At 36.5% G+C, this 22,138-nt stretch overlaps 2 protein-coding genes across 2 annotated transcripts in view; both read left to right on the top strand.

Annotated features, from left to right (window-relative positions):
• Positions 1-22,138, top strand: part of LOC134793731 (uncharacterized) — a 109,668-nt gene that overhangs the window by 46,129 nt on the left and 41,401 nt on the right. The gene's annotated exons all lie outside the window — the stretch shown is intronic.
• LOC134793734 (endocuticle structural glycoprotein ABD-5-like) lies at positions 19,162-21,284 on the top strand. The gene is made up of 3 exons (XM_063765389.1): positions 19,162-19,288; positions 20,079-20,185; positions 20,726-21,284. The coding sequence occupies exons 1-3, from the start codon at positions 19,220-19,222 to the stop codon at positions 20,907-20,909; spliced, it is 360 nt and encodes a 119-aa protein (XP_063621459.1). The 5' UTR covers positions 19,162-19,219; the 3' UTR covers positions 20,910-21,284.

Here is a 22,138-nt window from a genome sequence, read left to right on the forward strand (position 1 = left end):
CTCGTTAGAACCAATACTTCTCTGAACTCAATAGCTCCGTCGTATATAGTTTTTATCTAGTTTAATTAATATACAATATATATACAGTGGTACTACTAAACGAAATTAATAACTAGCTTAAATCTAAAATAGGCCCTTGAGGCATTGTACCAAGGATGCTGGCGGCATTTCCTCGCTGTATCGCAATGCTGATACGTTATGCGAGGTAGCCGCCAGCTCTTCGGTCACCAGTTACGTCAACCAGACGCTTCGCGATTTCTGCGAACAACTTATGCGCGCTGGGACCCCATGGACCTAGAGTTTCAACTCCAAATGGTACAAAATGGTACTCTCTACCGAGGCTCTCATATTTGTTACGTTTTAGAATTTCGGCGCTTTCCGCTTTTTCCATTAATATTATTTACAATAGACACTGGATCAAAATATTCAGTAATAAATTATAGCAGTTCTAGCCCAAAAAATGTTAACACTTGAACTTACAATCTTCATCATTGTGATATTTTGAATATGTCCCAACCAATGTGTTGCCGGTGCGGTGAGTCCCGAATGTCTAAAGTTCGGAGTGCGCCTCCTCGTATAAATATGGCCAGTTTATTATTGACAATTGCAAGTTTCGAAGCATCATTGGCAAGCCGAGGTGTTAATCACATCACGCAAACAGTTTGTTTAAGGTGATCCATGAAAACGTTACGAGGATTTTGTCAATTGTGTAAATTGTTTGCAGCATCGCGTGCATCCACTTAACCTACATTGCTTGTGGCTTTCAGTGGATTTGAGAAAAGAAATTACGGTCAAGTATATAGGGTGTACTCCCGCTGATGGTTTTCGATACAAATAAAATCCCGGTATCGGAAATTTCCGTGCAAAATCAATACCAGGCGCATGCTATCAGTCAAACAGAAGAAAAGAGAAATACTCACGTTTTCTAATAAGTATCTTCTCGGTGAAGTTGTTATAAAAAGCCGACCAAAAAATAAGCACTTTTTTATTCCCTATTCATTAACTCAAGTCATAAATTTTGTCAGTCGTAATAAACTAACTACGCCAAATCTTATGATTAAAATAGTAAGTAGGTAGTAGGCCCAAAAGTTGGGTATACGCCAAAACAATAACTATAACGCCATGTACAGTCACCGGCAATACTATAATACACAACGAAGGCCGCAAAAATATCTGACACGATCTTATTTGTAGAGCCATAAGAGCATGTCACATATTTTGCGGCCTTCAAAGAGTAACATATTATTGCATGTGACTGTCCATATATGAAAGGTGTAATCTTTCTTTGTACTGTTATATTTTTAAATTGTCGAAAATAAGAATTGTTTCTAGTTAAAGGAACGAACATTATACTAGAAATAGTATTTTTTGCATAGCTTTGGTACGGTGACAGCTGTCATCTCAATACATATTTTGCATTTTAATGTTATAAATTGTATAGAGATCACAGTTGTCACCGTACCCAAGCTATGTGAAAAACTATAAAGGTGTGTAAATAAAGTCCTGTCTCTTTCTTACTAGAATATCGATACAAGAGAGAGAGAGATAAAACATGTTGCAGTCAATAATTATGAATATAGGTATATAGAGTACGTTTCGTAGACGCCGAATTATCAAGCATACGCGAATTACCGAATTATTAAGCATACCCACACTTATGTATACAAAAATTATTAAGCCATGTGTCGTCCCATTAGTTCTACCGTTTAAAATGAAATCAAATGGTTGAAGAGATTTTATTATACTTTACTACGGTATGGTTGATCAACAGTTTTGCCCAGTGAAAGAGTCTATTTTCAAACCTTAGCTACATTTTACTTATAGGAAATCACTTTTACCTTTATTACCGTCCGAGTTAAATGTCAGGGCCCATTCACTGCTTAGACAGTCCATGTACGAGTATATGACTGGATCTCATTTTTTTATATTACGTATTTTGGGCGAACTAATACAGGGTGACCTTAGCCATTGGACAAACCCTGAAGTCCCACGTAGGGTTACTTCACAGAAATGCTCTAACGGTATTTTTTTTATAATTAGAACAAAAGATAAAAAACTAAATTATCAAGCAAAAGTTATTTCCAATAATCGACAACAAAAAACATCATTGGCAGTGCTTTTGACAATTTGTTTGAAAATGTGCGGCAATGATGACATTTGTCAAAAGTCAGAATCTTATTAATGTCATAAATAAAAAAGATAATCAAAACGGTCGAAGAAGGTTTCATATTATTTATTATTTACTACTAACACATACAGGTTGCTCCAAAGTAAAAAAATCGTAATTTGTTAATTTCTTCGTAACCGCTACACCGATTGTTATGATACTTTGTATACTGGTTCTAAATACCCTAATGCATATGTACATTTCGGCTTTGTCCAATGGCTAGGGACACCCTGTATAAGTCGTAAGTACTAAAAAAATATGAGAGCGTATTTTGCGTAGTGAGCACAGAGGCCAAGTGACAATCGTCGTTGATAGAAAATGCCAATCGAAAGTGAAATAATGTATGGAAATGATTACGTTTACGTTGTATCTGTCATCCCGATACATTTATCTTTTTGATCAGCGTTTATAGATGTACGATTGTCACCTTGGCTAGGCCCCCAAGTCATCTCAATGCGTTATCTAGTGACTAAATAATCTGTGTATAATAATGTGCTAAACTAACCACTCAACAAACGCAGGTCAGTAAGTGGGGATCGCAGTATAATATATCAGTGGCAACGCTCAATGCAATGCACACTCCGCTACTATCGATCTATGCAATGCTGCTAGCGTCCGTCTAAAGGGGCCACCAGGGTTACCAGTTCGCCGGACGATACCAGCCTGTCAGTAAATAAAAGCAGATAAACTGAAATAAATGTCATATACCTATACCTACTAAGAAACTAAGAAAGAGTGACCAAGGCCTCCAGTGCCCCAGGCTGGAATAGAATCAGCGTCCTCTGCTATCGCGGCAGGTGAACAAATTAAAATATTTTCTGAAAATAATTTAATTTGTTCTAATACTTCTAATAGTAGCCTGTCAGTTGTTCGGAACTGGCACCTTTTGCGATTAACTGACAGGCTGATATCGCCCGGCGAACTGGCAATTTGTGGGCCCCTTAAGCTAACTTTGCGCTAACTTGAACAGTACAAAGTGAGGAGTGTCATTATAAACCTCGTTTTATTTTTGAATTTGAAATTGATCATGACATGGCCACACTTTGTCATTGCAAATGCGATGCAGTGTTAGCTTGGTCCGATTCTACGATTTAAACTACGCTTTGGATGATTTAATTTTATTTACTTACCTACTCATAACGTCAATCAAGTCTTTATAATTATGTGTTATAATTATTAAGAAATCCAACTTTTAAAAAAATGCGAAAAATAGTTGAGGATGTTGGTATGTATTAGGGTGTATATCCAATCGACACTGGCTTGACACATTTAATTTGGATATAGAAGCTCTAGTTTGAATGATGTTTAAAGTAAAACTAGAGAATGTCAAATCACTCTACTTCCACCAGCCGTCAAAACAAGACGTGTATCCAATGTTGTATTTTAAATAATAAATATGTGTTAACAAAATAAAAATGCCTTCCCGTATTTATCATAAACCTCCAAAGACCTCCTGTGACGATTTACAGAGGATGGTGATGGAATAACTTAGTTGGGACTAGTTCTTGATAAACTTGTTTTTCCCTGTTTTCATGTAAAATGAAGTAACTATTTATAATATGCTGTGTGATCTGTGAGTGTCAAAATTGACGTTTATGGTTGAAGAAAACATTTTTGACATTGAGATCATATACATAACAAATCCAGATCAAATGCATAACCTGTTATTACAATTAGAATACGTCTCTAGCTCTAGACTCTTTTTGCCGATATTTATTAAAATAAACAACATAAACGAGTTTTGACTTCTGACACATTTCACCAAATTTTCGTTGCAATTAGCTTTTATTTATTAAATGACAGATGTGTAGGTATTTGTTTTAAGTTTATTTGACTACTACCTATGCCTTATACTTTTTATTAGTTATATTTACTAGTAGTAGTATTTATACCTTCTCAATCATATTTTAAACACAATTTATTTATTATATGTTATCATTATACAATATTCTATCAAACTACTGCAGTTCCCTCTTCCTAATTTGGGATATCACTGATATCAGTATTGGAACGCCTATTAAAACCTTTTCACGGGTATAGCAAATAGCAATCAATAATCGTGAATCAGTTTCAGCAGGCGTTGAAGCAAAAACTATTGTAGAGAAAATGGAAAGAGTCGATGGGAAGAGTGGAAGTTTGAGCGAATTATAAGACTGGGTTATAGCAGGTCGGAACACCTGCCAAGAGATTGCTTTATAGAACTTATCACGGCGAGTGGTGACACGCCGATCACTAAAATGGATCCCTGAATGAGAGGTCCTTATTTACTCACGGTTATTTAGTACGTTTTAACACTTCCTTCCCTGAAGAGACTCCTCTGACGACTATTCTAGGCGGCCAATTAAGACAAGCCAGAAATGAGAGACCTTCGGCTCCCCTTTAGGAGCCTTCCATTCCGATAATCGAAGACTCGCTGAAGATGGAGACACTGACCAACTCTCTAAAAAGTCTGAAGCATCCGGGTCAATGGAGTCGTTACTCCCCAATAGGTTTATTTTAATTCCTGACTAATTGTTTTGTCTTATTAAACAAAGTAACTAATTTGACTGACTAGTCCGATCCCCCACCTATTATGTGCCGTCAAGGTAAATTTGAAAGTGAAGTACCATGTCAAAGTGTGTATTTTGAAAAAGTATTTGCAGACCACTTTAGACTACGCCGATCCTAAGTTAAGGTCCACGCGCGTTGCGCAATGAGTAAGCATCAACAATAGTTACTCAATGCGACCCATAATTACCAAAGTCCACGAGAATATTGCAGCATTCTAAGACATGTGACGCTCACAATTAGGAGCATATTTGCGTGTGCTGTAAAATAGACTTGAGTGAGTTTAGTTTTGATTCTTGTTATGTAACAAAACTGTGCAATATGTCGTTGTAATGTAATTCTGTTTTAAATAACGTTCACAATGACATTATTAATGAAGTGGAGAATTTTATAGACACATCTGTGTCAGAGTTCATTTTGATTAGACCTTTGTGTCGGATTTAATTTTAGGTATCGTAATTTAATTTTAGGTTGTCCAGTAGGATTGAAATATTTAAAAAATACAACGTATCGTAAATATAATGCACCTATTTTTTTTAAAGAGTGCACAAAATCTGTTTAACTTATCAACAAGGTGATCATAACAAGTGGATAAAGAAAATGTATTACCTAATAAAGAAAATGTATTGTGCCTAAGCAACTTTTAATCTTTATTTTGACAAATCAAAATTGCATGAGTGTTGGCCAGTTTTGATGTGTGGGCTGCTAGACGCTGTAGGATAAAGATCTATTGAATGGCGTGCCACTCTCGGTTTGTTTACTTTAACACCGAACTGCAAGTAGTTATTATTGATTATTTTTGCCACCACAAAGAATTGCATAAAATAAGCGATTTGCTAATTAGCAATTAACTAAACTGATGACGATGATTTAGGAAGATCATGTTTTGATATAACCTAACGATCGTCTCTGGTCAAGGTTGTGTATTGGTGGCTTGTACAACAACCGTACATTGTGCTACTTTGTGTTTACGAGTGTATTGACAAGTTGACACATACTAACCAAACACACTCTGTAGTGGTAAAAGCAATTTTTAAAGAGCTATTTTTGCTTGCTTGCTTGAATGTCTGATACATAATTCTTGTTAAGAGTTACATGAACCTAGCCGCCGTCATACATAATTACGGTCTCATTTTAAAACGTCATTCTGAAATACACATGAAATTTGACATGAACATTCAAGTACCATTCTATGTATATCCATGTTTGGTACTAGTTGTTGCTGTAATACAAATAAATTAGAGCGATTATGAAGCTTTAGATACAAAACTCTACTCGCTCTTTTTTCTTTGAATAAGTAATTAACAATTTTTAGTTACGAAAACTAGAACCAGACTTAATTGATATATTATGTTACGTAAATGTGCATGTCAAGTTTCATGTAATTTAAGCATGTCGTTTTAAAATGAGACTTCGATTGTATGGGAGCGGCTTTATGGCGTCGGGTTCGCGTGACTTTGGAAAAAAATCTCGCGCACTCATGCTCAAATGTTATCTTATCATTAAATAAACCGTACGATTATTATCTATTGTATGTATGTATGTATATACTTTATTGTACATAGAAATAAAAACACGAGAAACACAGTTACAGAGTGAATTAAATACAACAAAGGCGAACTTATCCCTGTATGGGATCTCTTCCAGTTAACCTTTCAGGAAATGAGTAGGACAAAAGTAACGATGAATGACAAACAAAAGCAAAAGTGTACAATCACTAAAATATACATAAATAGAAATATAACAATAGAAGAATGCATACATAATTATATAAATATAACATAAATAAAAATAAATAAATACTCAATATATAATATAAATACATAGATGTGAATCTGTCGTAGTACCTATACAATTAATATTTAAAGATCCCTTACTAAACAAAAACAGTTCGCTACAGACTTTAGAAGTGCTCTAGTCTATTTAGTTGTGTACAGAGGAGCTATGAATAAATATGAATAATTATGACATAATTAGAAGTATAAGTTAAACAGTACAGTTTTGGATATAAAGCTTTGTGAATTGCTGTACTGGGAAACCGGTCGTTCAAAACTGGCTGCTGACCCGGGCAGTAGGGCGCATCTAATTCCCTGCTGCGTGACCAATGTCTACCAAGGCAAACATCATAGGTAGGTATTATTATCTACTATTAGATACAAAATAGGTGTACGCACAAAAAATATATAACCCATTCGTTTTAATGAAAAGGATACATATATTTTTATAATTGCTATCCACAAAAGACCATAATTTAAATTCCCGGCCCCGTCCCGATTCTTCTTCTTTGTCGTCACACTCTTATCAGAGTGGTCGTGGTCATCATATCAGGACCCTGTGTACATTCATGGAGTGCCGAGTGCGTCCCGATTATGAAAGCTTACACCTTTATCGGAAAGTAGTAAGTAGTTTATTTAAACTTCATTGTCCACGATATTTAACTACTAATTTCCGACGGTGACATCAAATGTCAAAGTATAAAATTGGTACAAAATCGAGATAATTGGGTAGTAAATTGGCCAATCGAACTGTCGTTTTCGTACTCGTATTTAGGATGTAAAAACAATTGAATGGTATCAAATCCGTTATAATTTATATAAAGTAAGTCTGGCGGCAGGGTGGGAACAGAGGGGCATTGGCGTCGGCGGAAGGCAGTTGACCAATCTGCGTTTCGCCGACGACATAGTCCTCTTCTCATCTTCAGCTACCGACCTCTGCGACATGCTACAGGACCTAAGCAGGGCAAGCCTTGAGGTTGGATTAGTGATGAACATGATTGTCAAAGACTAAGCTCATGACCAATAGTGCACCAATAAGAATAGAAATAGATGGGAGAGATATAGGATATGTCCATGAGTATATATACCTTGGCCAAATAGTCTCCTTCCAGGCACGGCAAGACAAAGAAGTCGCAAGACGGACCGAGAATGCCTGGAGGAGCTTTTGGTCTATGAAGGAGTACATGAAGGGAAACCTTCCTATACCGCTAAAAAGAAAACTCATGGACATGTGCATTCTCCCCATCCTTACCTACGGAGCACAGACTTGGTCTTTGACAAAAGTTCAAAAATCCAAACTCAAGGTTGTCTGCGGGTCATGGAGCGTAGTATTTTGAGCGTGAAATTGACCGATCGCATTAAAAATACAATACTGCGCTCCAAAACGCGAATCACTGACGTAGCTGAAACTGCCGCCAAGCTTAAATGGGACTGGGCGGGACACGCCTGCCGTATGCCGGATGATCTGTGGGCCAAAACAGCCACCCGCTGGGTCCCACGGATTGTAAGAGGTCACGGCAGACCTCGTCGGAGATGGCGGAACGAGCTTGACGCCTATGACAGAGACTGGTGGGAGACTTCAGGGGATAGGGATACGTGGAGAAAAAAGAGGGAGGCCTTTGCCCAGCAGTGGGACAATATAGGCTCATAATAATAAAAAAAAAGTAACCAATATTTTATTATTTATTATATATACAGGGTGATTTCGGGGTCGTGGAGCAAGAGAGCCAGACATCATACAGAATCCAAAGATGAGCCTAATGATGTTGTTAATTATTGTTTATCACCAATAATGATGATTATTTTCCAGATGACAAGTAGGAAAAAACATTTTTGCATACAATTTGGTGACCCTACTCAATGTGACGTCTTGTCGCTTTCCATACAGCGTATGTCAAAAGTCATAGGGTGACCATAATTACTTAGTATAACATTAAGCTTAGAATAAATTTAAAAGTGGAAAAATTACTGTCTTGGGTGAGACTTGAACTCGGCTTGTCGGCCAAGACAGTAATTTTTCCACTTTTAAATTTATTCTAAGCTTAATAGCATCGTTCGCAGACGTTTCTGCTTGTTAAAAATTAAAATTAGTATAACATTAATTTTACTTGAAAAATAAGAATAATTCAAGTAATTATCTTTGAATCAAATACTACCATATGATAATGTGGATCATTTACAGAGTCAGAGAAAGTGGTTCTGGATCACGACCCCGAAATCACCCTATATATATATAATTTATTTATAAGGTAGATACAAACATTAAAAATAAAAAAAACTAACTTATCTATAAAATAAAACTAAATAAAATAAAATAAAATTTTAATTAACTTTTGTCATATTTCTAGCTGCATTCGTGGCAAAACACTTAGCACCTCAATATTCTTTTTTTATCCTTTCATATGTGTGTGATGGTCAAAAATCGTACATTCATAGGTTGTGCTTTGTTGAGCAGGAAAAATCGTTGTAAAAAAAATCAAATAGAAGACTAACAATTCGGTCACGATGTTTATTTTATAGAGGTTAACATGTATAGGGGTGGGTGCTATATAGTTAAGGGCCACTACATACTTCTTGGTCACTACATACTTATTGGGCACTCCTAACAAATCGGAAAGAAACAAGCCAATTGAAACCTTATTGTTAAGAGTGGCCAATTACTATGTAGTGGCCAATAACTATAGCAGTCACCCTAAATTATTTTATTGAGCCCCGACTGTACATCTAATTGTTCTAAACGGGATGGTTGCGTACATTATTCGCAACAGAGGCAAAGGTCAAAGTTATCTTTTTCATGTATCTGCGAATTACTCGTTTGAATATCAAATGCCTATTAATTGTGCCTTTTAACAGTAAAAATATAATGCAAATGAAGTGTTTTATTATTTTAGTCATTTTATTATAATTGGAAATAACACCTAAGGATCAACTTTGTTGCAGAGCTATATTTCATAATTCATAATACTCTTCTAGAAATTATGACGGTATTTCAGAAATGTTTGAATTTTTTTCAGAAATGTTCAAAATTTGAATTTCATCACTACACCTAATAAAACAAAGTCCCCCGCCGCGTCTATCTGTTTGTGTGTATGTATGTTCACGATAAATTCTAAAACTACTGAACGAATTGTCATGCGGTTTTCACCTATCAATAGAGTGATTCTTGAGGAAGGTTTAGGTGAAGGTATGTATAATTTATTAAGGTTTTGTGTAACACGTGCGAAGCCGGGTCGCGTCGCTATTTTTACGCAAAAATTAGCGACAACAGAAATACATCATCTGTGAAAATTTCAGCTGTCTAGCTATCACAGATCACGAGATACAGCCTGGTGACAGACGGACGGACGGACGGAAGGACAGCAGAGTTTTAGTAATAGGGTCCCGTTTTACCCTTTGGGTACGGAACCCTAAAAATGTACCCAAAACGCTATGCTGTCATACGGCCCGATTCGAACTTTAAAATACGTCAAACATTACGTCTAGATACTTACGATATGGATTACTATGTCAATGTCAAAAGTAACGTTTTTGTTTGCAGAAACCTCACTCTTGACACTGACATATCGTATCTAGACGTAATATTTGACGTAGGTATCTTAAAGTTGGAATCGGGCCGATATGTAGTGATGTGTTCATAATATTTATTGCTCTGTTTATTGTTATTGCCTTGTGTCTTGTTGCATCCTGTTTATTGTTAAGTACTTATCTAGGTATAACAAAACAAAGATAACCACGCGAATACCAGAGATTAATAAAATAGTCAAGAGTATTAAAAAAAAAAAAAAAACAAAATATACTTTATTCATGTAGGCCTAGCAACAAGCTCTTACGAATCGTAATTAATCTTAATCTAATTATCAGAGCAATTTAATGATGTTAATATTATTCCATAATAAAATTGGATTATTATACATATCAAATTTAACACTAAGAATTTCACAAAAGGATCGTCAATCATTAAAAAGATTGTATAAAAAAATACTAGTCAAGAATTTCTAGAATAAAATCTAAATGTCAAAAAAAAAGCATAAGTAACAAAAGAAGTAGATAGTATTACATCGGAATATCCATTTCCTCATCAATAATCAAACATACCTAATAAATAAATAATCATTTCGAATAACAATTAATCCCACGTTGTAATATCATTCATGTAGTCTTGTGTGGTATAATAAGCTTTAGAAATAAGTTTACGCTTTACATAATTCTTAAACTAATTAACTATAATTCTTATTAACCTGTATCATAGAGAAATAAGCAAGCTTTAACAGCTCACTCCATACATCAGCACACGCTGTGCAAGTGTTATTTGTACGTCATATTTCATAGAAGTTTGACGTTTAAAATAGCACTTGCACTGCGTGTGTTATCAAAATCGTTGCAGACTTAGCTTGGTTAGCAACAATTATTAAGGGCCTAATGAAGCAATTTGGGCAGATTTTTTAATAAAGGTAGCCATCGCTTTTTTTTACTTTTAAACTTTTACACTTTTTTATGTTAAGTTTTATTTTTATACCTACCTGCGACAGCGGCCTATTAAAGACCAATTATAAATAGCAACAAAGTGACAGTTTCCATATGCACATTAGGGCCGCCGATTTACACATTGATTAGTGTTAATTGCGAGTTCATACATTTGCTACATAATGTGTAAATCAGGCCTTTATGCACAATGTTAAATGCTAAAATAGTAACTAACGCCGCCCACAACAATGATAAGGCACGCGGAGTTGAAAGGTGGTTGTCAGTCCTCTATATTTACTAGCCTTTGCTAACACCTATACGTAATATAAAATACCGCAGAAGAAAAGGTTACGGTGATTGGCGGTAATTGTGGTTTGTTTACCTTGAGCATAAACAAAATTAATTGTCTGATAGAAACAAATCAGCATGGGCCAAGTGGTGGAGTACGTACACCAGAAGACCGGTTAGGTACTCGCTGAGGGTGTTCCAGCTTCGATCGCGCCACTACGTGCACTTCAACTCTTTTGTGGTGCGCGTGCCGCGACCGCTGCAAGAGACCATCGAGTGCGCCGACTTCTGGCCGAAAGGTGTCGTGTTTCGGAGGTTCCGGGGCAAACTGCCGAATCCGACACAAGAACAGCCGATTCAACGGAGCCACGCCGTTTTGTCGCATAAATAGTGTTTAGTTTTTAAGTTTATAATATATGTATATGTATGTTAGTCTGTAAGGTATTTGTAATATGGGCCTTGTTGCCTGATTTAAATTTTAAATAAATAAATAAATAAATAAATAAAATAGATAAGTATTTAAAAAATGTACCTGAGAGCTAGCTCAAATATCCGAATTTCTGGTCCGAGTCAGACAGAATGGCGGATGTACCTAAATAGGTAACTACAAAAAAGAATTAGGTAAGTCGAGAATTTTATGTACCTACAATAGGTACAACTTTATGTACCCAGGTACAATTTTTTTAGGGGTACTAAATTTTTCGTATAATTTTTTACATTTTTTAGGTACTTACCTACACTCTATCGGCTGTCCCGCTAAGCCGACTTTCACGAATTTCTGTACCTACTTTGCGCTCCCACAAGCATCTCATACCCTAAAGGATGACTCACGTTAGACCGGGCCGTGTCCGGGCCGGAGCTTCCGGGGCTTATTTTTCTATGACATGACAGGCGATCACGTGATGCTTTTCATAGAAAACGATGCACCGGGAGCTCTGGCCTGGACATGGCCCTGTCTAACGTGAGTCATCCTTAAAACAGGCGATCGGAATCACTGTGGTGCACCACCTTGACGAACGTGGCTAGTCAACAAAGAGATTTTTTGCCGCAATAGTTAAAGCAAATAGAGCATGGGTTTTCAATACCTCTATAGATATTATACCTCACCTATATTATTTTTATCGTGTCTCTTATAAACAAAAACGCCTTGGGGCGTCGCGTCGCGACGTACAGTTTAGGAACCCCTGACATAGAGATAACTGAATAGATCAACAGGTTACATTTTGGTCACAATACAAAGGGAGCATCTAATAATAACAAAGATTCGCCTTGACATTACAGCAATCACTTTTCTAAGTGGAAATTTACTTATGCACATTAGTCCCACCTGACATTGAAACGCCAACGAATAAATAATCTCCGCGGCAAAAACATTGATTCGTAAAAACTTTTTAATAAAGCCCTTGGTTGAAGAGGCTCATCAAGCGGCAGATTATTTCTTGTGAAACAAGTATATAATAGTCATTAACATATGTAAGCTAATACTATAATCTTACCTGCACACACTACAAACGTTTATACATATATATATACATCGCCATCGTTTATACATATATATTATACGAACATATTCATAAATTAGACTAAGTACTTACCGTAAAACCGTAAAACAAAAAAAACGTAAAGCTTTGTGATGCGCGTAATTGTAGATTTGTCACATAATATTATTTGTATACCTACATTTCCCATTACAAGTTTGTCTCATTTGATTTATTTTAAATATTTATATAGAAATAAGTTTCTAATTTTGTTTTGTCTATGGATAAACAAAATTTTGACTACGTGTTTTTTTTTCAAGCGTTATTGAAGAAACATACTAAACACGTCAAAACCCGCACAATAGCCATAATATATTCCGTCGAAAGTTACCCGCAGCGCACCATATATTTTGTTCTCATCTAATTTCCTGGTTTTAAACTTCCCTCCCTCCTGCCGTCTCACATTAACATTGTATACGAAAATGTTATGTATATGAAAATGTTAAATGTCCATCCCAAATGAAAGCGCATATTTCGAGCGCGATCCGTCGCCTCTGGGCTTAAACATTAAAACGACGTGAGCAGGCGTTTCTAACCCTAAATTAGGTATTAAAATTAAATTTGACATAACAGCTATTTCGATATTATTTTTCGAGTGTGTTAACATTACACTAAAGTTACACGATTAACAGGATACTATTAAATTAAAGTACAGTCCAAAAGCTATTAGTTCTTCGAGTGTGGCAATGATGACATCTTTAACGTAGGTACCTACATGTCGTATATATCTAACACACCCACGTCAAGTGCACTTTGGGACACGATCCGCGCAGGTGGCTTGCCTGTACATCAGTCTTAACAACACTTTGTAATTTTTTTCTATTTCTACTCTATTTCATTTGAGTCGATCACTTAATATGAGTCTAGAGCATTCGAGTAGTTTCTACCTATATCTGAATATGAATTATTGTGGAGAATTAAAATTGAAGTTCTGATAGAATTAAATAATTAAGTCACCTTGAACATTGCTTACCTCCTCAATCTACATTAGGCAAAGAAATTGGAATGTAATTATTAAATCGATATCGACGTTAGTATTACGCAATAATAATATTTTCACATTATGCTTAGCGTTTGTGGACTATGAGAAAGCCTTAGATTCGGTGGAAACATGGGCGGTGCTTGAGTCTCTTCAGCGATGCCATATCGAAGTGTTGAAGTGTTTGTATAGTAACGCCACCATGTCGGTCCGAGTACAGGAGCAGAGCACGAGGGCGATTCCATTGCGAAGAGGCGTAAGGCAGGGAGACGTTATCTCTCCGAAACTGTTTACTGCCGTAATGGATGACGTCTTCAAGCTCCTGGAATGGGAAGGACTTGGCATCAACATCAACGGCGAATACATCACTCACCTTCGGTTTGCCGACGATATCGTAGTCATGGCAAAGTCTATGGAGGAACTCAGCATGACTCTCGATGACCTCAACCGAGTTTCACAACGGGTGGGCTTGAAAATGAACATGGACAAGACGAAACTTATGTCATATGCCAATGTTGTGCCCATCCCAGTCTCTGTTGGGAACTCGGTACTCGAAGTTGTTGACTCGTACATCTACCTAGGACAAGTAGTCCAATTAGGTAGGTCCAACTTCGAGAAAGAGGTCAACCGCCGAATCCAACTCGGTTGGGCAGCGTTCGGGAAACTGATCGAATCAGAAATGAGGAGATCCGTAGACGAACTAAAGTCACCGACATAGCCCACCGGATTAGCAAGCTGAAGTGGCAATGGGCAGGCCACATTGCACGCAGAGAAGATGGCCAATGGGGTCGAAAAGTGCTCGAGTGGAGACCACGGACTAACAAGCGCAGCGTAGGACGTCCACCCGCAAGATGGACAGACGACCTTGTTAAGGTCGCCGGAAGACGCTGGATTCGGGTTGCTTCCAACCGGCACGTATGGAGGTCCAAGGGGGAGGCCTATGTTCAGCACTGGACGTCTTATGGCTGAGATGATGATGATGATGATGATGATGAATATTTTCACAGATAAGATAAGAAATTAGTTGTAACAAAACAGTTTATCTTTATCCATAATTTGCGGGGTTTTTGAACGCATCACAGAGGGTGTATGATATGTGCGTACATAAAAATAGATACATCTTTGAACCTGCGTTAAAGAGCATGCAATACTTCTCATTAGTTATTGCTGTACAATGAGATTATTGTCATAACACGTTCTACGATCTATAATTACTGGCAAAGGTGTTACCTAAGTAAATAGCGCAGTTTATCCTGCTAATTAGTGCTTAAGTGCAAACCCCGTAATATATTTCCTTCCGCCGCGCAACGATTCTAAGTGACATTCGAAAACTCATTCGAGTGTTTACTGTATTCTCATGCAATAAATTTCAAATTGAAACTGATTGTCCAATATCACTTACGGTTGAAATGCCTGTTCAGTATTGTGGTCGTGATCATGACCGGCATGGCATGACGATTGTAAATCTGCAGATTATCTTGTTCTGCTCATCTTGATATGCCAAACATGTCCTTGGATATCGAAATATGTTTATTAAAACAGAGATAATTAAAATTATAAAGACCATCCATCGTCATATTAAGTCATATTCCTCGTTATTGTCGTCATTGCGCGGCTTACAATAGATAGAACAAGTTCCTATAGAATAGAAAAGAGTTTATTAAAATAAGGCACGCATTCATTATCACCGCTGTAGGCAGCACAATTGGTTTGAAAACGATTGGGAAAACTGCCGTTTTCCTATGGACAATACGAGAGTTAACGATTTAGGTATTTTTTTCTACTGAGGCAATAATTATTCAGCTTTGAGGATAGGCTGTTTTAAGGTAAAAACAGTAAAAATACCAAAAATCTATTTAATAACGCCCTTAATAAAGAATTTTGAAAATATGTATCCGTAGACATACTTTAGTGAGTTTAGTGCTAGTCTAGTGGATACCTACTTATTAATTGGTACAATGTGTGGTTTGCATATCTTATGTTCAGGATAACGAAATAGCTACTATGAGAAAGTAGTTACCACTGGTTTGTTAAAGGTCTTAGGTTAAGACGTACTGTGTTCCTTATTTAATTTATCATAATGTACTTAGATAGACACTTGGTAAGATCCGAAGCTCGGTAGTAAGTATTTATCTGAAATACATATAAATATAGCGTTTATTTTCTATAATTGAAACTCATAATGATATAACCAGAAAAACGTAATCATCCTTATCATTACCACTTCTGGGCACAAGCCTCCTCTTATTATGCAAAAGGTTTGGGTTAAAGTTAATCTGACTACCCCTTATGAATAAATTACATCTTTGCAGTACTCGTCACCAATCTCTGTTTTGACATTTTGCTGGGACAGGAGTGACAGGACTTTAGTAATCCGCGACCAGGACCAGTGTAACCTGCGTCGACTGGTAATAAAATAAATTCGCGAAAGACCCGATAAAATTGTTTTAATACCTATGTGTTAGTATATAGCGTATATCAAATCAAATTATGCGACAAGTGGTCGTGCGATATGACAAATTTTGTCTCTTTCGAAGGCATGTTTGTGATAAACATTTAGAGTCTGGTAGGGCAGAAATAAAAACCCCTAGTGTAAATTTCATTAGAAAGCGTGACGAGCGTTCGCGTTTGCATTATGTCTATTTTGGTATGGGATTTTGAACAGCGCGCCAAGCGGGATGTTTTGGAAACTCAAAATCCCATATAAAATGACACTTAACGCAAACGCGTAAGCATGTTACGTCACGCTATCGAATTAAATTTATACTAGGATACTAAGCAAACGAGGGATTGCACGCCACAAATTTAATGGCGTTCAGCTATATTGGCTGTCCTGTTCTCCCTAAAAATGATGAATGAACATCAAAGAGTTATCACTGATCAGTTGACAAAACTTTAGCAAACGCCGCGCCCATTGCAAAACGTACCTGCAATCTTAAACCGTCCATGTGACTACGACACTAACAATGTAATAATAGAGATGGTTTTAGCATGACAAGATTGTGATGTGAAGAACCCAGACGAGTGTAAGTATTGTGTTTTCACACACGTTCTGTTGCTCAACCGCATTCGCTAATCCAATGTTCTGGTCTTTTAATACCTGGTTAGTTAAATCTAAAAGCGGTGGTTAAACATAAATATTAAGCAATAAGTATAATTTTACGAGTATTAGTCATCGCGACTTTATGTCGTTAAAATGTGCTTGAAAGTCTGACGTGAACCCGTGTAATTGCTCTTTCCTTTATTAATTATTATACTCCATCATTCAGCCTGTCCTCAGAGAACACAGCCTCGTAAAAGGTACTGTCTAATTCTTACTGGTGATATATAATTAAATATTATGGGACAATCTTACACAAAGCCTAGTAATTACCACAAACAACTGAATAAGGTTTATGTTGTAGGTTGTCGGGTTAAGAAACTTCGATGCGATTGGTAATAAAGTAATAAAACTACAACGTCGATCCTACGCTCCGCGCCACCACCCAACAAGATTTTTTTTTTATGTAATAGTCAGCAAACGAGCAGACGAGCCGCCTGATGGGAAGCGGTCATCGTCGCCCATGGACATAAGCAACATCACAGGAGCCACTTAAGCGTTGCCGACCCTTGAGAACCCTAAAGATTGTTTCAATTAGGTATATCAATTACTACTATTTTCCATGGGGCATGTGATGCGGAGGGATGAAAGTCAATTGACGAGAAAGGTACCTAAATATTACGAATGAATGTGGAGAGAAGTACGAGAAGAGGAAAACCGAGGAAAAGGTGATGGATGGACTGTGTGAGAGATGATCTGAAACGAACGGAAGTGAATGATGAAATGACGGGTGACAGAGAGGTGTGGAAGAGAAAGACATGGCTGCGCCGACCCCAAGTGAATGGGACAAGGGCAAGAGAATGATGATATAAAAAAAAAGGTCATAGGCTAAGTAGGTAGGTACTTTACCTATACATCATAATATTTTAGACACCAATCAGGAAGAAGTTGTAGAATATTATAATACAATATTAACATGCTTATTAGCACATAACCAAAAACTACAGACTATATAAAGTGGCGACAACAGTGTAGCATAATGATGTCTCATTCGTTTAAAGGTAAGAAACTGCTTATTAAGGCGCATACAATTATTTGCAGTTATGCAACGTTTGTTTTTGGGGGATTAAAAATGTGTGATCCCTGCGTCTTTGTATACTTAATAATCTGTAAGTAAGTACTCGGATATGGTGGTCGTGTATTTTTTACGTAAAAGCGTGATAATGACAGTGTTCATCTCTTTCAATCGTGTTGCGTTAAAAAGTGACACCTTTTTATGATATGCATCATATGGCTAACCATAATACGCCGTCTGCTGGCTAAAAATTAATATAATTACTTAATAATTATTATAAAACAATATGCAGCCATATTCTAAAACTGCCGGGTTTTCATAGGTAATAAAATACTGCATACTGCATACTCGTATTAAGGCAAGCTATAAGCCAAAGTAACATTTTCAGAAACATTGGTGGAAATAATTTCGATGTTTCATTTGCATTTCTTATGGTCAAGGTCGTTGGTTGAGGTTCTGACTGGTCCCCTTGAAGCTATGTCGCCTTAATGAGTTACATAACGTGAATGGAAATTCTAGCTGAACACCTACTCCTCCTTGACCAAACAAATTATGGGGGGTCCTTTTAAAATATTTTTGCTCAATATCAAAAACATAGGACTCAATACAAAACATTATTTTTTGCATTTGTTGTTAAGTATTGTACCTACAGCAACACGACAATGCTAAAATAAATAAAAGTCATGCATCAAAAATGATTTACAAAATAAATGATCGTGTGATAGGAATTGGTAGGTATCAACATTTTCACTTTTTTAATTTCATGAAAAATGCGTAAAGGAATTTCCCACAAATAGTAATTATAACAACTAAATGAAATTCACGGTTTATGTATTCGCTTCATATTAAGATCAAATACATACATACCTAAATAAATATAAATATTATAAATTCATAGGAAACTTTTACACAAATCGACTTACTAGTACCTAGTCTCACAGTAAGCTTAATATTTAAGACTTGTCGTGGGTAGTGGAAAATTTCCCAAAAGCTCCAGTAAAATTATAATACTATTTTCCATTCGTTGACTCCCCGACTTAGTATTTTCCATTTGTTGATTCCGTTTTTACTTCTCACTGCATGCTGCGGAAATTTGAACAATCAATTTATTGACACTAACCTAGCCGAACATATTCCCAAACTACTACTTAATCATAGTCAAGCACACTTAACAAGACATTAAAAAACTGCTTAGTTAAATTATAACACCTGAAATAAATATTCAAACGGTAAACTCACGAAAAGATGGAAATGTGAGGAGTAAAGTCAACATTTAACGTGAGACGAAGCGACCACCCAACGTATGATGTCAGCTCCTGCAAGTGCAGCATCTCCGAATATATAAAATGAACGGTCTCACACTAGTTACTCATTCGTTACTCTACTCACCACGAATAAACATCATGATCAAATACGTGAGTTTTCATATTTTTTGACATATCTTTGTTCCCTAAGGTCACGCTTTGATGTTTAAAATGTATAATTAATTTTTGGTTATTGCTAAATTGTTAACTCTTGAATGACGTATGTGGCAAACGTAATATTTTAATTGCGATGCAGTCTAAACATGCCTCACTACACTTATGATAATTGTTTTGTAAACATAACGTACTTGAACTTACCACCTATTTTATATAAAACTAAGTGCTTATGAATAACTTATAGATATACCACTTGGAAAACAATAATGAATAATACGTATATTTTTCCTAAAACCAGTAATTTTTTTGTGAATTGAACAAATGTTTTCTGTTATAACTCGACACATTTAAGAAAAAAAGTTGACTTATACTTTTACTTTATTTAACAGTAGAAAAAAAATCTGGACGGCTTGCGGTGTGATATTTAACCAACATCTGCCGTGCTTCCTGATTTTCCTAATAAAATCTCATTAATGGTTTCCTAGCCTTATTGATGGCCTATTGGACTAAGTCGATAAGTGTGAGATTGTCCCATAATATTAATTTAACGAATTTTAGACCTTTAAACTCTCGCGTTTTGTACACTCATTGTTTTTACCTAAAATTCCGACGTTTCAGCTGAGTTGCACCAGCTGTGGTCACGGAAAGACCACATATTATTATTGTGGAATTTAAAGTAAAAACAATGAAATTAAATCGCAGTTGACCCGTTTGTGTAGTTAAATATAAATGTTGGACCAATAAAACCCCACAAAGCACAATGTAACAAGTGTCCTGGTTCCAGCTAACCATTGCCTGCGTGCTGGCCGCCGTCTGCGCCGCCGCGCCGCAGCAGGACGTGCAGATCCTGCGGTTCGACAGTGACGTGCAACCTGATGGATACAGCTTCGCGTGAGTGGCTTTATAAGTTTATACTTGTAAATTAAAACATTAGACATGTGGTCATTAGTTAAACTTTTCTCGAGAGAACACTCATGTAGTTTCTTATAAACCTTTAAGCAAAAAAGAAAGAAATATATACCTAAAGTTTAAATTGTTTTAAAAAAACCACAACTTTTTGTTGTTTTATAAAACACCATAGTACTTAATTAGGTATGTTATTTAACTAGTGTCAGTTACTATGGTATTTTATGGTGGCGATTCAGTCTTTGCCAGCAATTTAAGGCAGGCAGGAATTTGCTAGCAGCTTATGGGATCACCTTGTTTTAAGTCACGTCTTGATTCAGAAATAAGTTAATTTTAAATGGTCTAGCATAACTGTATGATTAGTATGCAATTTGTAAATTGCAAAATTTAAGCAAAAACAGGCCCAAGAAGTCGTTCCACATCGCGTTAATTATTTATTACAATTACGCTCAGGCCAAAAAATAGTAATGCTTTTATTTTTGACAAAATTAAAAGACGCGTAAGCACTCTAAACCATTGGTTCAGGTACGAAACGAGCGACGGCACCTCCCGCCAGGAGCAAGGCAAACTTGACAACCCGCAGTCGGAGGACGCCGCCCTCACTGTCACCGGGGAGTACGCCTACGTCGCCCCCGACGGCAAGCACTACAAGGTCACCTTCACCGCCGGACCCAACGGCTTCCAGCCTAAGACTTCCCTTGGCCAGTAAACGGACTTTAAAATTGTTGTCCTTAAACTAAATGGGTGCAAAATCCTCTCATTTCTTTTGAGGACAGAAGCAAATCTTAATAGTGTCATGACTTTGATCATGACTCTTTTAGGAAATTGCAATAGATAAGCACTATGTAAATACTCTTTTACCTTTTAAAAGCCAACAATTTAAATAGCAAATATCCAATGAACGGATGCTCAATAATTATGTTGCAGTGAATTTTCGATCTCATTTATACATGCTGGAGCATTAAGAATGAGGAATCGCTGAATCTAAATTCTTGTGCCATAAGACCATCTTTTGTACTTTTTTTTATTTTGTACCAAGTACGGTAATTGATCGTCTTAGCTCAAAATAAAGTTTTTTTTTAAGTTTTGTTGTATTTATTCATTTAAATAATAAATATATTGGTAATAAAAGATTTGAAATTTGTATACCTACCTACTTGGGCATTGTACAACGTTACCAACTACGGGGTTTCTAATTGCCTGATTAGAAACAAAACACCTGTTTATGTTATTTAATAACATAATTAAAATGACGAACATATCTAATTAGTCATTATAGAAGCCCGGCCTGTTCACGAAAAGTCTTCTAGAACTCGATTTTCGCTCATGTCGTGTCGTCTCAGATATGGGTGAATATGGTATCGATGCATTCAATGTAATGCCCTGAACACAAATATATGAGATCAAGCGCAAAAGAGGTGAGTGAGGGTAGTTGTTGTGACGTCATAAAGTCAGCAGTACAATATCATGTGGGTTACAAAATGAAAGGGCTCATATTTTTGTGTTCAGGGCATTACACTGAATACATCGATACCATATTCACCCATATCTGACACGACATGAACGAAAAGTTACCTAAAGCCTGTGCGGCCGGCCGGCCTTCTTTAAGCACACAAACATTTATAACACGTAGGTAAATTATTGTTAATACCGCGGGAAAAATACCTAGTGTTATTGACCAACATCATTCTAGATGACCTTTAGGATCAACAATGGATAAATCTTATCCTTGAATCATACATACACAAGCAAAACCTAAGTAATAAGGCAAATCGTGAATTCAATTACTATATAAGGTCATCGCTGCATATGAACTATTGCTTGATGGGACTGTGACACAGCAAAAACTATTTTAATCCTCGTAGTGGCAATTGGTTTGCAATCATAGATTTTCTAGGTACATAATCTAGTCTCTAAACTCAAGTCAGTCAGACTCAA

This window comes from Cydia splendana, chromosome 9 (genome assembly GCF_910591565.1).
Source record: "Cydia splendana chromosome 9, ilCydSple1.2, whole genome shotgun sequence".
Classification (NCBI taxonomy): Eukaryota; Metazoa; Arthropoda; class Insecta; order Lepidoptera; family Tortricidae; genus Cydia; species Cydia splendana.